The sequence below is a fragment of the Macaca mulatta genome, chromosome 7 (genome assembly GCF_049350105.2).
Source record: "Macaca mulatta isolate MMU2019108-1 chromosome 7, T2T-MMU8v2.0, whole genome shotgun sequence".
NCBI lineage: Eukaryota > Metazoa > Chordata > Mammalia > Primates > Cercopithecidae > Macaca > Macaca mulatta.
This window is the reverse complement of record NC_133412.1, coordinates 2,211,717-2,237,443: the sequence shown is the minus strand read 5'-3', so window position 1 is coordinate 2,237,443 and position 25,727 is coordinate 2,211,717. Positions and strand designations below refer to the sequence as shown.

General features: G+C 43.7%; 1 protein-coding gene and 1 long non-coding RNA gene across 17 annotated transcripts in view; one reads left to right on the top strand and one right to left on the bottom strand.

Annotated features, from left to right (window-relative positions):
• The window catches only part of OCA2 (OCA2 melanosomal transmembrane protein), a 425,743-nt gene that overhangs the window by 58,553 nt on the left and 341,463 nt on the right, over positions 1 to 25,727 (bottom strand). For 14 of the 16 annotated variants that reach the window (XR_013395444.1, XR_013395445.1, XR_013395442.1 and 11 more), the window contains one exon: positions 21,928 to 22,613. The exons of the other annotated variants lie outside the window; for them this stretch is intronic. Coding sequence is in view for 11 of the 14 variants with exons in the window: in XM_077938927.1 (XP_077795053.1) it covers positions 22,529 to 22,613 (85 nt within the window). In the remaining 3 variants the exon portion in view is untranslated. Of the gene's footprint in view, positions 1 to 21,927; positions 22,614 to 25,727 lie in introns of those variants that run through there. 16 annotated transcript variants of the gene reach the window in all.
• On the top strand, positions 8,214 to 13,400 carry LOC114679315 (uncharacterized). Its single transcript, XR_013395446.1, has 3 exons — positions 8,214 to 8,457; positions 8,631 to 8,867; positions 11,021 to 13,400. It is a non-coding gene; the product is annotated as an uncharacterized LOC114679315 (long non-coding RNA).

The window sequence follows — 25,727 nt, the reverse complement described above, 5'->3', positions numbered from 1 at the left end:
TTTTAGCTGTGACACACACACACACACACACACACACATATATGAGACAACAAATCTCTAAATTTTAGTGTCATTTACAACCTGGATGGACTGAGAAATATATATATATATATATATATATATATATATATATATATATATATATATAACTTTCAAATTACATGTCTCTTTTGAAGAAGGAAATGTTGATGGTATTTTGTTTTGTGGCAAGTATAGAGGTTTCTCATATGTGGGATTTGGCCTCAGCCTGGATGTAAAAGGAGAAAAAGAATTCAAAGGAAATGAATACATTGTGATGTTAATGTTACGCTATTTATAGATAGAAATGCTGAACTACATCTTTCTTTGATTTAATGAGGCATGAAGAGTTACAGAAACATTATACTCTCATTCTTCACTCTCTTGTACCTGCTCCATCAGTGACCCTGGGGGTGTACTTAAATTACCTCAGCTGAATGGACTTCAGTCAGTTCTGGGAATGAGGCAGGGTTTAGGTGTCAGGTGCCATGTGCTCACAGAAGAGAAAAAAGGAATCTCCTCTAAATAGAGGCAGAGAATTCTGAGGGCATATTTAAATATGATGCATATGTTAACACTGTTTAACATACCAGCATCCCCAGTGTGAGTTCTTACATTCATTCATATATTTAAGCCATCAATAAGCAAAAATGTGGAACCTATTCCAGTACTGCCAAGAGGCTTAATCACTTTTGGCTCAGCTTTCAGGCGAGACCCCTGGAGTATCCTATCCACAGCCCAGGGTCTGACAGGATATCTTGACAGCTGCCCTTGAAGTAGAGTGAGTAGGTCTGCCAATGAGACACAGGCTTGCTGGCAAGAGATGGTTTTATTCCAAGTGCCAATCAGTCAGACACAGTATTCACTTTTCATTCAGAGTGAAAGAGCTTCCTCCGAAATTTATACTTGAATACAATGAATATGAACCTGAATTTGAGAATAATGAATTCCATTGTGCATGAAAATTGTGAAAATAGCCAGGCCTGGGGATCTCCCCTTCTCAAAGTGGAGGAAGAAGGAACAAAAACACACTAATAGTGTATGGGTGGTTTCTACCTTCAGCACCTGTCGTGCACCAGACCTGTAGGGCCCAGAGACATGGAAGAGAGACCCTCTGTTGAGAAGGCACCATCAAAGGTGGCCCGTGGGGTCCAGCCCACCACAGCAGGCACAGTCCTTGCAGAACTACGATGGAAGACCCAGTAGGTAACCAGGGTGGTGGGGGCTCCCAGAGGAAGACTTCACAGCTGAAAACTAAGAAGGGAGACTAGAATCGCCTGCATTCAAGGAAATGGCAGCAGAGTGTGGAGGGTGGAGAGAGGGCATGTGTGGGGGTGCAAGCCCCTCAGGGAGTCTGTCCTTGGTGCTGTATTGCTGTGCAGGCTGGGTTCTCCCTAGTGACATTGGTTCCCAGCAGACATCTCCAAGGTGGCCCTGTGATGGGACAGCACTCTGCTCAGCTAGCACAAGTCTTCTGTGGGCCCCTCTTGCACACACCATGTAAACAGGGATTTCTCCTCCCTCAGATGTTTTAGTAAACTAAAAGCTCATTCATGACTTTTGGAGATAACTTGCAAAAATAGGATGTAAGGAAATAGTCATTAATTGCTTTGGTTTTGCCCAACAGGAAGAACTCAATTTGATTGCCATTTATATTCTCACGTTGACCATTTACATCCTTCTTCATCTGTCCATTACAGAAAATTGGGGCAAAGGATAATTACAACTTTGTAACAAAAAGCAAAAACAAGAAAGAAAAAGCACTCTCAGAGGCAGAACCTTTGAATTGATCCAGTTTGGTTGAAATATCATCAAAATACCTCAGTTTTGTTTGGTTCATCTGGACTTTCAAAAGACATGAGATAACAGTTACATTCAGATGTTTGGATTTTTTAAAGTTCATATCTTCTTTAAGATAGTATTTTTTTCCTTTGAAAATGTAAGTAAGGTCCCATCCCTCCTGTAATAGAAACCAGCAGACTGCCCACATTTCACTGCCCCTGTGGTCTTCAGGCTTGTCTGCCTCTGCCCCAGGTCTGCCGCTCCCCTGTCCCCCAGCCCACACATCAATTTGAACAACTATCCATGCACAAAAATACCTTTGCAAGAGAAAAAAAGTGAGAGATCATAATAAATGGTTGTAGCACAGTCATAAAAAAGAATGCATTGAAACAGGTAGGAAGGACAGTTTTATATTACCCACATCATGCCTTTCCCCACGTCAATCAGTGCAGCATGGCATGAGATAACGTCTTCTCAGGGCAATGAGAGGAAAGTAAGCACAGGACTTTGCCTTAGGTCCCAACGCTGGGCCTGTCACAGTTAAAACTCAGTACCAGACAGATCCCCAGGGACCCAGACTCCAGGTTAGTACCTGCAGACTAAGCTTCCAGACCTGTCCAGGTGCCAGGCTTCAGGGCTGTGAGGCAGGCTCGACCTCCAGCTCACCCTGGCATTATACTGGTTATAGTGCGCCTGGGTTTGGGGCATGCCCCAGCACCATGACAGCCATTGCAGCCTTAGGCTTCTGGTGTCTCCTGGCACCACACTGGCCACAGTGGCACCAAAAGTCAGGTCCACCCCCACACCACATTGGCCCTAGCTGCCCCAGGCTTCAGAACCATGCCAGACAACCAGCTCAAAATCTCTCAACAGGTTGACTGTTGAATGGCTTTTCCAGAGGAAGCCAGTCTGCAAGGACTGAAATAAGCTCCTACTTCTTGAAATGCACAAACATCAACACATGACCACAAGGATGAAGAGCAATCAGGGAAACGTGACATCTTCAAAGGGACAAAATAAAGTGCCAATGACTGACCTTAAAAAAATCAAGATATATGAACTGCCTAACAAAGAATTAAAATTAACTATTAAGGAAGCTATGTGAACTTCAAGAAAATACAGGGGAAAAAGATGAGTGAAATGAAGAAATAGTAAGTGGCCAGAATGAGAAATTTAACAGTCAGATTGAAATAATTTTAAAAATCAAGCAGAAATCCTGGAGGTGAAAAATACAACGAATGACACGAAAAATGCAAAAGAGAGCATCAACACTGGAATTCACCAAACAGAAGAAAGAATCTTCAAACTTGAGGACAAGTCCTTTGAAAATACATAGTCAGAGGAGAAAAAATAGGAAAGAATGAAAAGGCATGAAGAAAGCTTACAAAGTTTATAGGACAACATCAAAAGAGCAAATGTTTGAGTTATAGGAGTTAAAAAGGAGAAAAAATTAGAAAGGATATTTAGAAAAAATAGCAGAAAACTTTTCAATCCTAGAGAAAAATAAATGACTAGATACAGAAAGGTCAAAGGTCTCCAATTAGATTCCATCAAAACAAGACGAAAGGACATCAAACTGTCAAAAACCAAAGACAAACAGAAGATCCTGAAAGTAGCAAGAGTAAAGAAGCAAATAAAATATAAGGGAGTTACAATATGACTAGCAGCAGATTTCTCAGCAGAAACCTTACAGGCCAAGACAGTGAGATGCTATATTAAAAGTACTGAAGGAAAAACAAAAAACAAAAAAACCTGCCAATCAAGATCCTGTACACAGCAAAACTGTCTTTCAGAAATAGAGGTGAGATACTTTCCCTGACAAAAGGTGTGTCAGCTATCTTTCAAGAAATGCTCAAGTGAGTTATTTAAGCTGGAAGAGAAGGATGCTAATGAGTAACACAAAAACATCTGAAAGTATAAAACTCACTGGTAAAAAGTATGGATATTGGGTGTTCTCACCACAGAAATGATAACTAAGGTAATACATATGTTAATTTGTGAGATTTAGTCAATCCACAATGTATACATAGTTTATAGCATCATACTGTACATGATAAATATAAAATTGTATCTGCTAATTAAAAATAAAAACTGTAAGTGTACATGTTATATTCATAAAATATTAAAATCATTATTTTGAAATTGTGTATTACATACGCTAAAATTTGCATTTTCAGAAGAATTTACTTCTGCTTCCTGCAATAGCAGATTAAGTTATTCCTGATGGACTCTCCCCAGAGAACAATATACAAGTTGGACAAAATATTTTTGTTGAGAACAAACAGATGACCAGAATTCAAGGATTCCAAATTTCAAGAGTAGGGGGAGGCACCCAGGGCTTCCTGACACATTTTCCTCAGTTTATTTGTTGATTCTAAGGAGGCAACTGAAAGGCAAGACACAGAGCAGAATGGAGTAGCTGAGAAGCCAGGAAGCTACATGGAGTTTTCAGTAGTCTCATGGGGCTAGAAAGATAAAAATCAGGTCTATCGTGCTAAAAGCATTCTTACAAAAGGACTTATTACATAACAACCCCTAAGAGCCCCTGATTATCTTCCAATTAGCAAATCCCATTAGTATGTTTACAAATAAACCTGGTTGAGGCAAAGAAATAATGACCTCAAGTGTCCTCACAGCAAACAGAGTGCAAGTTCCCACCTCCTGTAAAATCCTCCCCAGAAGGAAGTTTCTTATCTGTTAAATATACAATGTTTCACAGCCAACATCATATTTATGAAATGTTGAAAGCTTTCACTCTGAATTCAGGCATGATATAGAAATGTCTAGTCCTGACTAGTGCAATAATTTGAGAAATGGGATAAGAGAATAGACTGGAAAAAAAGAAATTTAAAATGCCATTATTATGACATACTTCTGTGGAAAATACAAGAGTTCATTCAGACATATTGTGGGAATTATTAATTAAATTTAGCAAAGTTTCTAGACAGAGGGCCAAAACATACAAAAGAATCAATTACCTTTGTTTATGTCAGCAATAATTAGAAAACAAACTTTATTTAAAGGATACCATTTACAATAGCCTCAAAGAACATCAAATTATTAGGAATAAATCTAGTGAAAAATATGCATGGCCTCTCCACAGAACTCCTACAAATTGTTCTTCAGAGAACTTAAAGAAAGCCTAAATAAATGCTCATGAGTGTGATTCTTCTCAAATGCATTTGTAGATTCAATACAATTCTAATCAAAATCATAGCAGCTAGGTTTATAGAAACATTCAAAATTTATTATATTTATTTACGAAAATGAAAAAGGCAAATAATACAATCTTGAGAATGAAGGACAAATTTGGAAGGCTTACACCTCAGCACATCTGGACACATCATAAAACAGCAGTTATTAAAACAGGGAGTGTTGGTTTGAGGATAGCAAAATATGTCAATAGAACAGAGTAGTCTGTTCTAGACCAGAAAGAGAAGAGATAGTCTTTTAAATACAAGGTCAGTTGAATATCCATACCAAAAAAATGCTATCTTGGCTCCTGTTCACACCATACATAAAACTAGCAAGACTAGCTGGATTGTGGAGCTAAACAAAAAAGGCAAACAATAAAATTTCTATAAGATCAAATGGGAAATTACCATGTTTTGGGAGATGAGCAAATATTCCTTCCTTAGGACACAAAAAGCACTAATCATAAAAAAACATAAATTGGACTGCCTTAAAATTAACAACTTTTGTTGCGATCAAATGTGCCATTAAAAGAGTAACAAGGAAGTCATTGATCCAGAGTAGTGAGAGACCTCCCACAAATTAGCCAAAGGACAGACAACATCACAGGAGAATGGACAAAAGGAGTGGACAGACACTTTACAAAAGAGGCCGTGCTCAACATCATCACTCATCAGAAAAACGCACACTGAAACTGTAGTGAGGTGCTACTACACACTCGCCAGAACGCCTGACAACAAAGTGCTAACACCACCACCTGCTGTTGAGGACAGGGAGCACATGGAATCTAATATTCTACTGGTGGGAATATAAAGTAACCTAATCTCTTTAGAAAACTGTGTACTAATCTTGAACTTATGCTCACTCTAGGGCAGAGAAATTTCATTCCTAGATATATAGCAACCAGAAATACACCAAAAACAAAACCAAGCAAAAATTGTGCACAAGAATGTTCCTAGCATAATTATTAATAAGACCTAAAAACAAAAAAACAGCCCAAATACTAACCAACCACAGATGGTAAATAAACTGCAGCACATTCTCACAATGGAATACCCGAAGGATCAAAATGAGCAAACTCTGCTACCTGCCAACACCACGGATGAGTGTCATGAATATCGTGTGGGGTGAAACAAGACCGACACACAGCAAAATCACACGGTGCGCTTCCACTTATAAGAAGCTCAACGCCAGACACAGCTAAGCTATAGAACTAAAAGTCAGCATTTCCAGAAAGCGTACAGGGAATGGGGCTTCTAGGTGGTGAGAGTTTTGTGAAAATTCACTAGGGAAATATTTATAATTTCCTATATGTATGTTATACATCTACACAAATGTTTATTTAAAAATTTGAAGGCATCAAGGTTAAGCATCTAACTTAATATCGACAGTCTGGAAGAAGAGTCTAGTGGCCCTTTGTCCTATGCCTCTGCTCTACAGGTGGGACACTGAGGCACAGAGACCAAACAGTGTGTCTGAGGTTGACTCAGTGGCAGAACCAGGGCAAAGCGAGGTCACCAGCGTCTTCTAGCACATGGAACCTCTTTCGCCTTTTCCTCTCAGCATGAACTACTTGAGTTTTCTTTAGTTCCAGATGCCTTCGTAATGAAAAATGAGAAGTAGGAAATCCTAGAAATTGATAGAAAATGATTTCTTAAAGACACTTGCCAGCCTGTACCATCCTTTAAGGAGAAGACTAAAATAGGACTACCTCATGATTTGGTCAACTCTACCCCTAGGGAAGGATCCTGCGATGTGTGGTCTCCCTGTCTTTATAAGGGATAGCAGTGCCTGAGTATTATTTCCAGATTTAAGTTGTTCCTTGGAGAAGCAGTGATGTTATGACTGCCTGCTGATCATTACACGCTTACCAATGATAATATTAATGATTTATTTATTTATTTATTTCTCTTTCTTCTTTCTTTTATTTATTTATTTTTTTTTATTTTTTTTTGAGGTAGAATTTCACCTGTTGCCCAGGCTGGAGTGCTGTGGCATGATCTCTGCTCTCTGCAATCTCTGCCTCCTGGGTTCAAGTGATTCTCCTGCCTCAGCCTCCCAAGTAGCTGGAATTACAGGTGCGTGCCACCATGCCTGGCTAATTTTTGTATTTTTAGTAGAGACAGGTTTCACCATGTTGGCCAGGAGGGCCTCGAACTCCTGACCTCAGGTGATCCACCCACCCTGACCTCCCAAAGTGCTGGGATTACAGGCGTGAGCCACCGCGCCTGGTCAATATTAATGATTTCTAAGCACATGAATTCTCGTACCTCCAACCGGATCTACCTCAGGCATAAATCCTGTATCTTCCTCGTCTCCCTCCATGCACCCATGAAGAGCTCGTTTACCTCAACTACAGAAGCCGCCGTCTCCCAAAGAGTTGGCAGATGTCTCAGAGATCACTGTCAGCAGAGGACGTGACTCAGGAGTGCAGAGGTACAGGTGAGATTTGCATTTCAGGCCCTTTCCCTCAGCACACTACTGTTTAAGGTGTATGTTTAACTATACACTGGTTACTTTTGGTGAATGAGTAATAAGAAAATGAATTGGATGTTGTCTTCCACTTTCCTGTCTTGAGAAACTGTTCTGTTGATAGGTGGCCTCTGCTTCCATAAACGTGACTTCCAGCACAGTGTGCTGTGCCCATATGCTGCTTTCAGAAATGTCGTTTAGAATAAAAGGCCAATAAGGGTGGCATTTCTGAACTCTGTGACCAGCCCTGTGCTTGGGTGTGACTCCCTATTTCCAGCAGGGTCAGCTTGAGTGTTCTTGGCTGTGGAGGGACAGGAAATGATCAAAAGGTCCCCTACATTTTTCACCAGAGGCCAGCCCCATGCCCATCCTCCCAATTCAGACACAGTCCCGGGGGCCATAGGCTGCAGCCCTGACCATTGCCCCTGGGAGGGTCGGCGAAGGGCATCAGAGCCTTCCTGGGTCCACTTGTGCAGCTGTGCAGCTGGTCATCTCTCCACTAGGAGAGAAGAAGAAGGAGAGGTGAAGGGTGACTTAACCTAATTCATCAATTGAGTCAACAAAAGTACATGCAGTGCAAGTATGTACAGACATTTGCCATGTGCTGGAAATGCAGAGTTGAGTTACACATGGTCTTTGCTTTCTAAGGACCTCATGGGGAGGACAAGCAGGTGAACAAGTGCTTATTAAATATTAATCCTGGTGACTGGAATAAGCAGATTAATTCAGATCCTGCCTGAAGAAGCAGTGACCTCTGCTCCCCGTGTGCCAGCAGAGCTAGGCACAGGCAGAGGCTGGCTTGGCCGAGCCCAGGCTGTGCCCTGTTCTGTCTCTGTCCCTACACACTCAGCAGATCTGAGAGAAGCTCCCATGCTTGTCTCACGAGTCTCCAGCCTCCTGAAATGAGTCCTATTTCTCCTCATCTATCCCACCCAAATCCCCGAGAAGCAGACCTGCAAGAAGCTTGGCGGTCCCTTGCTGAGTTTGGTAACAGTGAGTAGAGTAGAGGAAGCTGAAGGCTCAGCAGCATTTCCAGAGCTGTGGGTAATAGGGTGGGTGGCAGCGAGGCTTTCCAGCACAGCCTTGTGTACGGCACAGCTCTTACCTCAGGCCTGCTTATGGCTGAGGCCTCTAACCCTCACCAAGACAAAATGTCTCTGTCTTAGATCATGAAAATATAACTACGACTTCACCAGCTGGACACGTCAGAATGAAGATGCCTGAGAAACGCATCCCTTACACACATAGGGTCTAGTAAGAGGAGTGAGCTGGTGCTGCGACCCCAGGGCTGAGAAGAAAACATTCTCAGCAGACGTGAAAAAGGATGGGTCTGCATCTGGCAGTGGGACAGGATCCTGAGTATGGTTGGCCAAGTCAAGTTACTGAATGTTTTGTCCAGACTGGTGAGGGGGACAAAGTCCAGCTAATTATTTATGAGGGTCTGTGCCTGGCCTTATCCCAGATAAACAAGGGGCATTCCAGAGTTTAATGTAAGTCACATGGGGAAGGGTGGATCTTGGCAGTAAGCCTTTTCCTGGGGGACAAAAAGATAAGGGAGGGGACGGGGGGCTTCTTAACCTTGAGGTTTCTAGGAGAGCAGAGCTCAGGGAAAGTGTAACAATGCCACTATGAATTGTTTCAAATTACTTTTATTCAAATGTGTCATACAAATTGTTTGAGATGGTACATTTAGTATAGTCTCATTATTGCTACATGATTAACATTAATCATCCTGCAAAGCAATTCAGCACGAAAACAGAAGCAACTTAACCAAGCTGTTTTCTCTAAGGACTGGACATTTAGACAAGGATTTAAACATCCTCCTCTTGACATTTTCTTTTGCTGAAAATGATGGTTTTCGGAAATACACGTTGCAGACTTATCTGAACTGTGGCAGCTATGCCTTTGCTTGGAGGCAGGTGATATGTTCATTTTGCCTACACGTGCTCAGTGTTGTCTAGAAGAGCACTGTGCCAGCTCCAGGGCAAGACGGGAGGAGAGAACACATGCCCTGCCTTCTGGTTGGGCCTTGATGGTGGAAGGGCGGTGAGAGTGAGCACTGACAAAGCAAATGGGGCCTCTCTGGCTGCAGATTGCAAGTTAAACATCATTCTCCAGTGCTCTAAAGCATGATGTTGATGCACTGCAAAGCAGCTGTGGAACCTTGGACAGACAACATGCCTGGGGAAAGGTCAGTCTTCAAGAATTTGTCAAAAGGTCAGACCAGCCCAGACCAACTGTGCATAGGTCAAGGGAAGGGCCATGTGGGAGGGGGACAAAAGCCAATCACCTCCCACCCCGAGAGTCCCATCCCAGGCCGAAGACTGAGAGGCAGAAGTAGCACGATGGCAGAGCTGAGGCTGGTAAGACTTATAGGCAACGGAGGATGCAGCACCGGGCCACATTCCCTTAAAGCTTTCTGCACATTGCCTGCAGAAGCAAGCTGGGCAAAACACCAGGAAAGGATGAGGCGAAGAGAGCAAAACAAGGGAACAGCTTGAACCTAACTGGCTGTAATCTGGCTTTGTCACTAAAAGAATCCCTCAGGCATCTCAAACTCTCTTTATATGTAAGATAGAATCCGAAATGATGCATTAGTCCACACACAGCTTGTTTAAGGGCTCACCATACATAAGGCCCTCTGAGGAGTCCAGAAGCAGCACGTGTGGCCCTGGCCCCGGGGAGTGAAGGAAGCGGGAGAAAATGATGAAATATGGAATGCTTAATGAAAGCCCCTGGAGGCCAAAAGCCGTCTTCCGTTTCTTCTGTACACACCTCGGGAGGCTGAGTATTCGATTAGGCACTTAATTAGGAAGCTTGTTTTTAATTCATCCGCGGCAAAAAATGCCATCAGGGTAGACGTTCTGCAAGGCTCCCCATTGGCTGCCTCTGCGATCCTGCTGCTTCTCTGCATAGCACATCTCGCCTCTTAGCACCCACAAGCTTGGGGAGGGAGAACCCTGGTGCCCTGGCTCACAGTGGCACTTTACCAAAAGGCATCTGCAGGGAAGCTGGCTGCCCGGTCACCCAGCATAGCTGCCAATTACTGGCAAGAGGAAATCCGAATGGCACGCGTCCCAGTCTGCACGGCCATGAGTCTGTACGGGCTGCACTGCCAGTGGCTGCAGAGACAAGCGAGAGGACAGAGACACTCTGCACACTCCTGAGAAAGGGGTGGGGACACGCTTTATTCCAGTCGCTTTCAGGCTGATGGGAGGAACATCAGCTACAGTCCAACAAAACAACACGCTCATCGTGGTCCCTCATCCAGGCTTATTGAGCACCAGGGCAGAGAGCCGCCCGGAAGCCTTCTGGTGGAATTTTGCTCCTGCTCTCCTCTGTCTGCCCAGGAAGCTTATTCCAGAGTGTCAGCGACGCAACAGCACACCTCTGTCCATGTCATAGATGGTCTGTCCACGTATCAGGCCCAGAAACACAGTGGGGCCCAGGGAGGCCATGAATTAGTGAATTCAGCAACTAAACACCTGCTGCCCTTAGACCAGGAGCCCACCATCATAGGGCGAGTGGGTTTCAATCAAATATCCTTGCTTTTCAGGCACAGCTTATGTCTGGATAGCACACAGCAAATGCTTTCCATCAGCTTGCGCAGCTGGGGAAGCTGATGGCCCTTGACTCTCGGCAGTCTCCTTCACCAGCACTCCTGCCCCGAGGCCAGCTGGCTTCCCTCCCACAGCCAGGTCCTGAGCATGTGCCTTTCACCTTCACACCTGGCCACCGTGTCTCTGCTTTTGGCTGTCTACCAGCTGCTCCCTGGCCACAGATGCTTCCCTGTAACCCATATCCCCCCCCAGGAAACCTCTCACTGATTTCCTACACTGCAGAGTCCATGAAGTAGTGTGAGAAAGACTGAAGGTCAGTTCGGGCAGTGCCCGCAGCTGGCCCAGACACACTGCAGCAACACCTGCCCCTCGATTTAGCGTCCTTAGCCCCAAAGACAGGCAGGAAACAGAGGCAAAGACAATCAACAACAATGACTAAGATCTGGGGTGTCAGCCCCTCTGCACCCTCAGCCTGGCTCTGTAAGACCTGGTGGGGCCAGCGGAGGGGGATGGTGGTCTTTTAAAAGTTGATAAATTCATTAAAATCAGGTGGGAAAAGAGCTGCTAAATTTAAAGCAAGCAAAAGCAGGATGGTGGGAACTTGACATTGACAATGAGGGCAGGCAGGGATGGAGAAAGCCAGAGGCTGGTCTGGATGGGGGAACCGTGGGCACGAGGTGGAGAAATGGAGGGAAAACCAGGGGTCAGGCCAGCAGGGCTAGTGATGGGGCAAGAAGCAGAGAAAAAGGATTTGCTCTTCACAAGTTGTGCTGTGGTTTTTGCATTGGCCCTTTGGGTTTCTCTGTCAAAATGCCAGTAAAAGATTTACATTCCATATTCAATTATTCTCAATTGCCAGATGAATTTTATTTGAATGTTGCTCTGTTGAGACAGGATTACCCGGACACCATGTATATGCAGCTGACACATCCAAACACAGACCCTCTGACCTCCTGCTGTTGGACTTATTATTGATTAGATAACATTAAAACTGTTCCTTGCCATTGATTAGGTAATGTCAACAAAAAATAAAGTTCTACCCCTCTCCACCCAACTGACTGATGGACCCCTCTCTTGGCCAAAGGCATTCCAAAGAAACCTGGAAAACTAATTCAGGCCATGAGGGGAAGCTGAGTCAGACATGTCTCATGATACCCTCCTCCCTTTGGAATTCAGGCACAGTTGACCAGAGATTCTGACAAAGCAGACCTTTTGTACCAGTAAGAGACCAAATTCCAACCTGACTCTAGTACAACATCACATGACAGCTAGCAGGCCCTAAAAGAACCTGAAGTATTTTACCACAAAATGGAGTCCTGATCCAGACCCCAAAAGAGGGTTCTTGGATCTCCCGCAAGAAAGAATTCAGGGCGAGTCCACAGTGCAAAGCAAAAGCAAGTTTATTAAGAAAGTAAAGTGGTGAAAGTGCAGCTACTCCATAGACAGAGTAGGGCATTTCTGAAAGTAGGAGGAAACGTGTCCACCGTAGGTACAATGCTCGTATGTGTACGTATATAGGATAAAAAAAGATACGGCGAGATGTGCTGTGCTGCAAGGGTTTGTGGTGAAGGATTAATTTTCTTAATTACCATATTTTGCAGGAATCAATATTATCTTTAAAGCAAAATTAGGAATCCCTTTATTCTCAAGATATTGGGATATCTGGACACTCCCAAGTCTGGATGTGTTTAGTAAACCTTCTCAATCTGTTCCCTTAACCTCTAGTGGCTAGGAATACCTAACTTTCTGGGAATGCAGACCAGCAAGTCCCAGCCTTATTTTCCTAGCCCTCACCCAAGATGTAGTTGCTTTGGTTTGAATACCTCTGACACTCTGACATATTTTGAAATGGCCCTGCAAAGCTTTCTCTTGTTGGGGGAAATTTATGTTGTGTAGGGAATCCACCTTCCCTTCCAGGCCTTTTCCTGATCCAGAAGAGAATTAACTAAGATTCTGGCACCTTTTAAAGGTCTGAATAGGAAACATTTGCCATCTATTGCCTCTAAGGGCAGCTACCTAAGAGATTTCACCTACATAATTAGAACCTTGGTGTCCACAACCCCAGGCACTCCTTTCAATTCATTCCAGGTCTTTAGATAATAACTCTTTCAACCAGTTGCCAATCAGAAAACCCTGAATCCATCCATGACTTGGAAGCCCCCTGCTTCAAGTTGTCCCACCTGTCTGGACCAAACCAATGTACACCTTACATGTATTGCTTGATGTCTGCTTGTAACTTCTTCTGCCCCCCTAAAATGTATAAAACCAAGCTCTAACCCAACCACCTTGGGCACATATTCTCAGGACCTCTTGAGACAGTGCTTCAGGCCTTGGTCACTCATATTTGGTTCAGAATAAACCTCTTTAAACATTTTACAGAGTTTCACTCCTTGTCGACATTAAAGTTGGAACTTTTTGGCTTGGCACAGTGGCTCACACATGTAATCCCAGCACTGTGGGAGGGCGAGGCAGGTGGATCATGAGGTCAGGAGTTCGAGACAAGCCTGGCCAACATGGTGAAACCCCATCTCTACTAAAAATACAAAAATTAACCAGGCATGGTGGTGTGTCCCTGTAATAGCTACTCAGGAGGCTGAAGCAGGAGAATTACTTGAACGTGGGAAGTGGAGGTTGCAGTGAGCTGAGATCATGCCACTGCACTCCAGCCTGGGTGACAGAGCAAGACTCTGTATCAATAAAATAAAATAAAATAAAATAGAAATTAGAACTTTTTATTCCCCTGAAACTAGCTAACTACAGAGAAAAACAATCTCTGTTCAGAAAACTGATGGAGATTTCCTCTTCTGCGGAACAACCCCAGCTGTGAGTCGCCTCCTCGGCGACTGGTTAACCCTCCCTGTAAAATTCCAAGATAACCCCCAGCCACGACACTGCTCTTCAGATCTGGGGTGTCCTCCTATGGCGACAACCTAAATAAAGTCAGTCTCCTCCCTCCTCCAACTTTGGCCTTTGATGCGGCAGTGGAGACAGCATCCCACTTCTAGGACAGTGGGATGTACTCCCTTCTCTCCCATATCCCCATCCATTTATCTAGCTGCTGCTTCCAGGCACTAACCTACAGTTCGGCAGAATCAGACCCCGGTTCCTCCCTCACTCATCCTGCTCATGCTACAGACCTCCTGGTTGTGACAAGAACCCTGACTCAAGATGTCTGTTCAGATGTTCCCTCCCAACCAACCTGTTTAAAATGACTTGACTCCATTTTCCCCAAAACTTGTCACTCCTAAATGTATTAATTTCACTTACCGTCTCCTCCATTTGAAAATTTAACACCATCAGATCACTGCCCAGGAAACAGGCACACAGACAGACTCAGTGAGCACCTCCAGCCCCCCACCCCCTCCAACCACACAGTGAGGAGGGGACTCCAGCCCAGCCGCAGGCCAGTGCAGGTGGGGTATGGTCGTGAGAGTCACATGGGGCCAAGGACCCCTGCTGGGGCATGGTGACGTGGGAAGAACTGTGATTATATACAGCACAAAAAATGTCCTGCAGAAAATGTAGAAATGGGAAATGTGAGTAAGTGTTCAGTCGGTCTTCCTTATCCTGGACAAAGCTACTTTGAGAAAGTGGGAAGCTGCTGAAAATTGACATTGTGGTGTACAGCAGCCAGTTCTGGGCATCATGTTCAGCCAACAGTTTCAAGACCAGACTAAAACTGCTGGTTTTAGATGCTGGGGAGCCAGTGTCAGGGTGACAAAGGCCATGCAGTGGACAGGCCGGCCTGGAACTGACTGAGGGGAACAGTGAGCTGTGTTCTCAGTGCGGAACCACCCAGATGTTAGCTTTTATGGAAAGAACCCATATAAGAATTAAATAGGGAGGTTACTTAAAACCTGTTTCTAAGTTGTACCTGTTGACCTAAAACTAACTCTCTCCAATTTGAAATTAAAGAAATAGTGCTATGCTTATCTTAAACCTAGTTTTAACATGTATTAAAAAAAAAAAAGTATTGTTTGATTACATGACTTCTTTCTCAACAGCAAATGAGAATTTTGGTCTAGAAAAGATGACATTTCCAGAAAGTTGTACTTCTGCCTGTTCCTCCCCACTCCGTACAATTATGAATCTTAGAAACTTGAGATGACCAAAGGAGAACTCTGAAATGTGGATGAGGAAGGTGACCTGGTTTGGAATCCAGGGTAGGAAGAACAATATAGTGGTGGAGCACCCACACCCTCCACTCAACAGAAGAAGGTGGCCCAGCTAGAATGTTTCCAGAACACAGACCAGATGGGCTCTCTCTTCCTTCAAGCTGAACATAAGTCCCACTTACAATACCAGGTGAGCCCGGAAGAACCAACTAGGGACATCAATCTGAATCCCCACTGACAATAAGTGTTCCTCTTCCCAACAAGCCTGATGAATTCCTTCCTCAGCCCAGAGACACAGGCCAGGATGCACCTATGAGGAATATCCTGATCCCAAACCACCTGGGCTGGGAAATGCTCATGGTCGGCACTACTCCACAGTGCAGGGAGAACCTCAAAACAAATGAGCAAGTCAGAAGATCCCCTCCTCCTAGGGACACTAGGTGGCCTGACCTGGATATTTTCTCCACATCTTCAAGCAGCATCAGCAGGGAGCAGTGGAAGCATCGACACCAATGATAAAGCAAGCAGACCAAAATAGCATGGCATCAGCTCCCAAAACTAGACAGTCACTGGAGCTGCAGTGCACAAAAGTGCCAAACCTAAAAAGGGTAACTGCTTGCTAAAATACAACCTTTAAATATAATCCATAATCTCCTAATAGCCAGTTTTTCCAGTATGTAATTATAGATCATCTGTCATGCAATGAACCAGAAAATTAGAACTTGGATAAGAAAAGACAATCAGCTGATGCCAACACTAGGAGAAGTCAGTTGTACAAATTATATGACAAGGATTCTAAAGCCTATATTACAAAATGATTCAATAGGCAATGAATAAGCAATAAATAAATGAACCAAATGAAAACTAAACACAGAAAGCTACAATAATGATAAAAATAAAATGCTGAATGGGTTCATGAGTAGAGTGGAGATGACAGAGTATAGAATTACTGAACTTGAGGTCAGATCAATAAAATTCATCCAATACGAACACAGAGAGAAAACATTGAAAAAAAAAAAAAAACAGAGCCTTAAAGACTGTAATCAACATTTGTATCACTGGAGTTCTAGAAGAAGAGATAGAGAATGGGGCTGAAGGAGTATTTGGATAATTATTAACTGAAAACTTCCCAATTTTGGTAAAAGAAATCTAAAGTTCACAAAGCTGAGCAAACTTCAAAAACAATAAACTCAAAGAAATCCATACTAAGCCACAACATAATCAAATCCCTGAAATTAAATAAAAAGAAAGAAGAAATTCCTGAAAGCAGCAAGAGAGAAATGACAACTTCCCTATAGGGGAAAATCAATTTGAATGACAGTACATTCCTCATCAGAAACCATATGGGCACAGGGAAGTAACAGAGCATTTTTCAAGGGCCGAAAGAAACTGTCAACTAAGAATGCCATGTCCAGTAAGACTTCCTTCAAGAATGAAGGTGAAATGAAACTCTTCCAAAATGAAGAAAAACTGAAAGAAGTTGTTGCAAGTAGATCTAGCTTAGTGAATGAATGGCCACATTTCTTCTCATGAGTTCTAACTGCCAGAATAAGGCAAAAAATATATATTAAAGGCATAAAGATTGAGAAGGCAGAAATGAAAATGTTCCTATTAGTAGATGACATAATGATCTACATAAAAAATACCAAGGAATTTTTTTTAATTCTATAACTGATAAGTGAACTCAACAAGGCCATGGTATACCGACCGGATCTATACACACAAATCAATCACATTTCTACATGTTAATTATGCACATTTGGAAGTGAAATTTGAAACACAGTACCTTTCTCTTCAAAGAATATTAAATACTGAATTATAAATCTAATAAAACTTGTCCAGGTTATGTATGCTGAAAATTGTAAGATGTTGATGAAAGAAACCAGAAGAGACCTAAATAAATGGAGAGACATATCATATCCAAGGGATGGAAAGCTCAACATAGTAAAATTGACAATTCTGCCCAAATTCACTTGTAGGTTTAGTGTGATTTCTATCACATCAGGTCAAGTTTTTTTTTTTAAATAGGCATAAGCAAGCTTATCCTAAAATTTATTTGCAAGCATAGGTGTTAGCAAAGACAATCTTGACCAAGAGTTAAGTGTGAAGAATCATGCTATCTCCCTATGATCCACAAGCCCATCCCTCTTTTCTCCACTTAAAGCCATCTAGTGACTGGACCTGGGTTAGTTGCCTCACAAACTGATGTGTATTTGTCTCAAGATTCATCCCTCAATACCCCTCATTTTCTCCAGGGCTCTTACAAGATACTAACGCATCCTGGATAGAGAAGTAGAAAGTCTTCAAGACAAATTAACCTGCCTATTGAAAAAGTTACAGAACTACACCCCTCTTTGGATTCCACTTAAGGAAATGGAATCTAAGTATATTACATCCCAGAGGATAAAACACAAGGCTTGAATGGGCCAAATTTCTGGACAGGCACACTCACCGGGAATTTGAGACTTAATGTGTTAGCTTGACCACTTGGAACAGGTGTTATTTAATATGCACAGTTGGTTAATATTGGGCATATAAAGAAAGCAGTCCAAAGGCTCAGATTTTTATGTGTCCCCTACTCAGCTGTTCCCTAGCATTCCCTATGAGAGAATCCAGTGGACACTTCCTGCATTGAAGCATTAATAAATGCAGTGTTGCGGGGGGGCCACCAGTGTCCTTAGAAGTCTCTGACATCTGTCCTTTGGAGACTGTTGCTGACAGTAGGAGAGGCAGTAATGGAATAAAGTTCTCTTTTCTCAGTAGGAATAACGGGATTCCAAGGTGGTGAAGACCAGGGGTGTGCTGAATTGTCATAGTCAAGGCAGGCGCCGTTACCACATTGTGCTTCAGAGGCCTCTGCCAAAAGGCAAGTGGATCACAGAGCTCAAAGCAATGGCTTCTATGGGAAGCTTGACATAGAAACCTGGAGAGAATCTGGACCTGGGGAGAAGCTTCAGTCATCATAAGAAGGATGAATGACACAAGCTGCTTCCCAGACCTGAGAGTGTTCCTAGCCTCACAGGTCATTGATTGAAGAGAGGTCATCCAGGTGCATTTGAGAAAGATCCTGCAACAGACCCATGGATGCATTTACTGCTCTTCCCACACCTTCCTCAGAGGGACCTGTGGCCATTTACCAGGTGACTTTTGCATTCCAGTAAGAAATATCTAGATAGTCCTAATGGTTTTAAATTTTCCCTGATTCTCAGAGACTCAAAACATCCTCTGGTCCTTAAGACAGAATAGAGGCTTATGTTGGCCAAGTGACAGGTGCATTCTTGTGCTAAGTCCGCATAATGATTGGTCCTGTGAAATGGTGGACCCCTCCCATGGTTATTCCCCTTCTCCAGAATGAATGCTGAGAGAGATCATGTTAAATAACCATCAGAATTCCCAAGTTTGTTTCCTATTACATGAGGAAGTTGCCCATCTCATACCAAGATGGTAACACAAAAGAAATACAACATCCTGATGGTAATTTTAGGAATGAGTGACTTGAAATTACCCTGCAAAGTGAGAAACAGTTGTACCAATCATAAAAAAAAAAAAAATTCTTGATGGTCAACTTTTAATTTTATAGGCAGCATATAACATATTGGATTTGCTGCTCTAACCCATTAGCAGGTAACCACAAGGTTTGAGGGGGACCAGAGCAAGCAAGTGCAGCTCCCAGGTCCAGGTTGCCATGCTGGGTGCCCTGCCACTTGGGCCTTGTGAAATAGCACAGCACGGCTGCAGGCATCCCCAGGGCAGTTACAGACACTGTAGGGAGATGCTGGCAAGCCTTGAGGGGAGAGTCGGAGCGCAAACCTCAAGATTTGAATGAAGTCCCTGTCTTCCCGTTCTGACTAGTGAACTAGTCTTCTCTAGAAAAGCAGCTCCAGGCTGCCACTGGGCCTTGGTGCAGGTTGAAGATCTGATTGTGGAAACAGAGTGACTGCAGAACTTGGGCTGTGCATCACAAGCCAAGGGCTATCTGATCCACATAACCGTCCCGTCGGATGGGCACAGTGATCTTCCGTTATAAAGTATGTTGCATTTGCAAGACTGGGCCCCAGCAGATCTGGAAGGCACACATGCATTGCAGGAGGAAGTGGCTCAGATTCCCATGGACTCTGCTGCTGTCACATTGCCTGCGTGGGGCCGTATGTCAAAGGTAAGGCACAGCTCCTCATGCAAGCTCAGGGAGGATCAGATCCTCATCTGCAGCACACACCATCTAGATTTTCACGGTGAATTCAGACTGTACAATGGTGTCCTTGCAGTCCCTATAACCTTTAGGACTTTATGCACGTGACGTCAGACAGACTCTAGCAAGGACAACAGCCTGTGGCAGTCCAACGTTTATAGCAAAGGCGCAGCTGCTTCCTGCGAGGTTGTCTTTTTCCATCATAATGACAGGATTTAATAAGCACTGGATTGTTCACCTAATAATTCTGGAGACAATGTCAGGAGGGAGTGTGGGCAAGCTCGTGTGGACTCTTGGGTGGAAAAGCTCATGGCACTTTTAGTGTCTCCTTTCTTCAGAAGTGGACTTTTCATCTGCTGTGGAGCAAAACAGTACATAAAGCTGAGTATCTTCCATCTGCTCCTCCTGCCCCACTCCCATTCCTGGACAGCATCAGCAGTGCTTCCTGTCCCCTGGCTTCCAGCTAGTTCAGTCCTTGGACAGAGGGAAGCCACAGGATGAAAGGCATAAACTCAGGATGATTCACACGGCCCACCTCTCGCCCCCGGGACCCCGCCCTGGCTGCCAAGTGTCTCATGCTGGCACAGCCCCAGCAGAAGACCACGGCTCCCGTCCAGTCCCTCTGGACATGGCTCCCTGCACCTCCAGGTCCTGGTCACTGGCCCCTCCCCCTCAGAAACCCACAGCTGCCTCCTCTCACGGACCCTAAAGGATTGCACTATCCCTGGCTACAGTCACTTGCACTTACCCAGTGTGGGCAGCCACCTGTTTCCAGCCAGTCCTCTGGCTGCTGTGCTAGGGAAATGGAATCAAAGAGCCAGGCAGTGCCGAGAGCCTGTCTGATGCTTGAAATCTTCACTTAAAAATAAAACCAGCCATCCCTGTGGGATGACTCGCCTCAGAAACATTGAGGGGCAGTAAAGGTAGCATAGGGACAGTTTGTTGGTTGACTTTTAAATTTTAGAGCATAAACAGCTAAGAGGGAGTTGACAGGGGAAGTTAAAATGTACGGGGCCAATGAACAAGAGGTTCCAGCGGGGCAAGGTTTGTTTTAGAGGGTAACCTGGGGTGAATGACTGGAAGTGTTGGAGTGTCAGAGAAAGACCACAGAGATGAAGGACCTAGGCAGGTCCTGGGGACCCAGGGTGGGTGTAACACAGAGGGGAGTGGGGGAAGGTGGTTAGGGCAGAGAAATCAGAACTGGGGGGCACGAATAGGAACCTCAGGGGAGGCTGCGGGTATGAGCAAGAGGGAGAAATCAGCCCAGAGCTAATGGTTTTTAAGAATGAGAAGGGCTGGGCCGGGCGCGGTGGCTCATGCCTGTAATTCCAGCACTTTGGGAGGCCAAGGTAGGTGGATCACGAGGTCAGGAGATCAAGACCATCCTGGCTAACACAGTGAAACCCCATCTCTACTAAAAACACACACACACACAAAAATGAGCCGGGCGTGGTGGCAGACGCCTGTAGTGCCAGCTACTCGGGAGGCTGAGGCAGGAGAATGGTGTGAACCCGGGAGGCGGAGCTTGCAGTAAACTGAGATAGCACCACTGCACTCCAGCCTGGGTGACAGAGCAAGACTCCGTCTCAAGAATGAGAAGGGATGACTGAAGAGTAGAGAGAGGCGCCAATGAGGAGAGGCAGCGGGTGGGAGACGGGGCCTGAGCGTTGTTAAGGGATGACATGTGAAAGGATGAAAGAGCAGACATGAGCTGAGCTGGAAGGAGCCGGACACGAGGGAGATAGTGCTGCCCCCAGGCATCCTGATGTGGGCTAGAAGAGGAAACGATGCTTTTCAGTGACCAGCTCAGGCACATCCAGGTCCAGTGAGACCAAGCAAAGTACAGGCAGTGCGGGGGCAGCGGGAAGAACCCTTTCCTAGACAGACTGTGGCAGGGGCTCCTCCGGGACATCCAGTCAGCTGCACGTGTCTGCAGGCTTCTGGGTGATGTTGTCCAATACCATATTTTACAATAAAATAAGGTTGCACATCGGCTTTGCTGGCAAGGAATTCAAAAGGCATATTATCATAAACACTCCCAACCTTTCAGGGAGGAACTAGGTTGCCATTCTACAATATAGACTCTGAACAGTAGACAGGGACACCCACCCTGAGGGTGCCCGTGGCAGACATGGAACCAGAAAGGTCTCCTGCTTTGCAGTTCTTAGTGTCCTGAGCAGCTTGGACCTTTTGAAGTCAGACGCTTGACACACAATCACTTCGGAGCAGTGTCCCCAGACATTTTTATTCCAAGGTATGCACAGAAGATTGGAAACTGAAGAAGGGCTTCTTCCTCTGGGGCATAACCATGATACTGATGAGGCAGAGCAGAGGACACCTCGGAGGAAGCACAGGGCTCCCCCTTGATCTTTGTTCTCATTACCTTTGCCTTTCAGGAATGCTGCACAAAAGAACTGCATTTAATAAACACTGACTGAGCCACAGTGTCCTGCAGGGAGAGCAGGGCTGAGCGTATCCACTGTACACCTGCATAATTGATGAAAATAGCATGCACCACTTGCAAAATGGAAAATCATTACTCTTGGCTGTTAAATGTGTAAAATATCCCTTAAAAGATATCTATGATCTTCGGCAAGTCAAATTTCTGGACTTTTAATTGATAACTTTAAAACTGCAGAGAAAAACATAAATGGATAAAATGCAATTTTACATAATGTAAACTACTCCAAAGCCTTTTATCAAGGAACAGTTTAATATATAAAATGTTTCCTTATAAGCAGTAAACCTTTTCCCAGAAAGTCTATATTCAGAGAGCATACAATTTGAGTGCTGGTTATTTTAACATGAAAAGTGATTACAAGAAAAAACAAACTGTGTTTAGCCTCAAGAGAATTGACAATTAAACAGCACAAGCAATTTTGGGTGCATGTGTGTCTTTTCCTATGTATAGCAGGAAGGGTTTTGAAACATACGTATTTTTCTGGAGGAGAATCTCGAGTAAGTTATCTCGCGTTTTCTACATTTTGTCCTTGGGGAGAAAGGACACAGAGAGGAGGCCACGGTGTTCCAGCATTCACCGGAATTAGTGTTAGTGTCAAGGTCTATTCCACTGTGTCTCCATAGCATCTCCAGGGTAAGCACCTTTTCTTCTCCAAACAGTGGTGTCAGGGTAGTTTTATGACTGATGGGTTGTGATGGATGAAGTTTCCTTTAGTTTTCGAGTGACAGATGGATGTCTATTAATTCCATCCCACCACCACATGAGCCACAAGAAGATAACACATCCCAACGATGCAGGACACAATCATCATTGGGAAGCCCAACCTGAAATACAAAGAGAAATGAGTTATGGCATCCGAAATCTGGACAGCCTCATGAGATATGGACTCGTAGCTCATGGGAACATGGCCTTAGCACCTTTGCATTTTCACAACGTTCACTACCTTTTATTTCTATAAATCAGAAAGTTGTAGACTAAATTATGTGAATGCATGCTGCTATTAGACATCTTGCATTGTGTGCAATTTTATTTGAGACCTGCTTAAGGTTTTCTCAAAATTTTAATGGCTATATGGAGCCTCTGTTTGTTCATCTATAATGTTAGACTGTTGGTCTTTCAATGCCATGTGCTGGGCCACCATTTAAATCTCTGGATGTTTCCTCTGCTTGTGTCATCTTCCAACTTTTCTTCTCTGGAGATTTCCCAGAGATCCCACTTTCCCACAGGCTCCTGAAGTCCCTCACACTTAAGGCCAAGGAGAGCTGGAGAAGTAGTGTTGGAAAGTAAGGCCAACTGTTGTCTAAGGAAAGGAATAGGGAAGAAGAAGTTTTTCTTCTGTGGTCGGTGAGGTTGAGACATGTGGACAAGGAGGGCATGCACAGATACAAAAGCAGTCATAAGAAGAGGAAAGCATCCCTCATTGTGTGCCACCTCCACTGTACCTGCATCTCCACAAATTCTGACCCCAGCTTCCAAGGACTGACAGATGCCACTTGGCATGGGTAATGCATGCTCTGTAGCCATTGCTCAGTGCTGCTCGGTCACTAAGGGAAGCCCCTGCAAATATTACGATTTTGGTTTCAAAAGGCTTAAGTTTTTTAGCAGTAAGAGCCTAGCATGTGGTAATTATAATAGTAAGGATCACGACATTCTCTCTTCCCTGGCCATAAGTGTAGGAAGAGGCTACTCAGAAAGAGCCACAGCAAGAGTCCCTCAACAGAGCTACAGTTAAACACAAAAACTGCATCCAAGAGCGAGACAGCTCCTGAAATTCTAGAGCAGACTTGGGCATTTCAAGAAAGTGGTAGGATTCTCTTGGCTTCTCTTCTGAACACATTTTATTTTACAAAACAAACAAACAAAAAGAAACACAGACCATATTTTGGGAAAACTACTTAAATTTCTTGAACTTTATTAACTTTGTTTTTTTTTTTAATTTTTTAAATTTATTATTATTATACTTTAAGTTGTAGGGTACATGTGCATAACGTGCAGGTTTGTTACATATGTATACTTGTGCCATGTTGGTGTGCTGCACCCATCAACTCGTCATTTACATCAGGTATAACTCCCAATGCAATCCCTCCCCCCTCCCCCCTCCCCATGATAGGCCCCTGTGTGTGATGTTCCCCTTCCTGAGTCCAAGTGATCTCATTGTTCAGTTCCCACCTATGAGTGAGAACATGCGGTGTTTGGTTTTCTGTTCTTGTGATAGTTTGCTAAGAATGATGGTTTCCAGCTGCATCCATGTCCCTACAAAGGACACAAACTCATCCTTTTTTATGGCTGCATAGTATTCCATGGTGTATATGTGCCACATTTTCTTAATCCAGTCTGTCACTGATGGACATTTAGGTTGATTCCAAGTCTTTGCTATTGTGAATAGTGCTGCAATAAACATACGTGTGCATGTGTCTTTATAGTAGCATAATTTATAATCCTTTGGGTATATACCCAGTAGTGGGATGGCTGGGTCATATGGTACATCTAGTTCTAGATCCTTGAGGAATCGCCATACTGTTTTCCATAATGGTTGAACTAGTTTACAATCCCACCAACAGTGTAAAAGTGTTCCTATTTCTCCACATCCTCTCCAGCACCTGTTGTTTCCTGACTTTTTAATGATCGCCATTCTAACTGGTGTGAGATGGTATCTCATTGTGGTTTTGATTTGCATTTCTCTGATGGCCAGTGATGATGAGCATTTTTTCATGTGTCTGTTGGCTGTATGAATGTCTTCTTTTGAGAAATGTCCGTTCATATCCTTTGCCCACTTTTTGATGGGGTTGTTTTTTTCTTGTAAATTTGTTTGAGTTCTTTGTAGGTTCTGGATATTAGCCCTTTGTCAGATGAGTAGATTGCAAAAATTTTCTCCCATTCTGTAGGTTGTCTGTTCACTCTGATGGTAGTTTATTTTGCTGTGCAGAAGCTCTTTAGTTTAATGAGATCCCATTTGTCAATTTTGGCTTTTGCTGCCGTTGCTTTTGGTGTTTTAGACATGAAGTCTTTGCCCATGCCTATGTCCTGAATGGTACTACCTAGGTTTTCCTCTAGGATTTTTATGGTATTAGGTCTAACATTTAAGTCTCTAATCCATCTTGAATTAATTTTCGTATAAGGAGTAAGGAAAGGATCCAGTTTCAGCTTTCTACTTATGGCTAGCCAATTTTCCCAGCACCATTTATTAAATAGGGAATCCTTTCCCCATTTCTTGTTTCTCTCAGGTTTGTCAAAGATCAGATGTCTGTAGATGTGTGGTATTTTTTCTGAGGACTCTGTTCTGTTCCATTGGTCTATATCTCTGTTTTGGTACCAGTACCATGCTGTTTTGGTTACTGTAGCCTTGTAGTATAGTTTGAAGTCAGGTAGCGTGATGCCTCCAGCTTTGTTCTTTTGACTTAGGATTGTCTTGGAGATGCGGGCTCTTTTTTGGTTCCATATGAATTTTAAAGCAGTTTTTTCCAATTCTGTGAAGAAACTCATTGGTAGCTTGATGGGGATGGCATTGAATCTATAAATTACCTTGGGCAGTATGGCCATTTTCACGATATTGATTTTTCCTATCCATGAGCATGGTATGTTCTTCCATTTGTTTGTGTCCTCTTTGATTTCACTGAGCAGTGGTTTGTAGTTCTCCTTGAAGAGGTCCTTTACATCCCTTGTAAGTTGGATTCCTAGGTATTTTATTCTCTTTGAAGCAGTTGTGAATGGAAGTTCATTCCTGATTTGGCTCTCTGTTTGTCTGTTACTGGTGTATAAGAATGCTTGTGATTTTTGCACATTAATTTTGTATCCTGAGACTTTGCTGAAGTTGCTTATCAGCTTAAGGAGATTTTGGGCTGAGACAATAGGGTTTTCTAAATATACAATCATGTCATCTACAAACAGGGACAATTTGATTTCTTCTTTTCCTAACTGAATACCCTTTATTTCTTTCT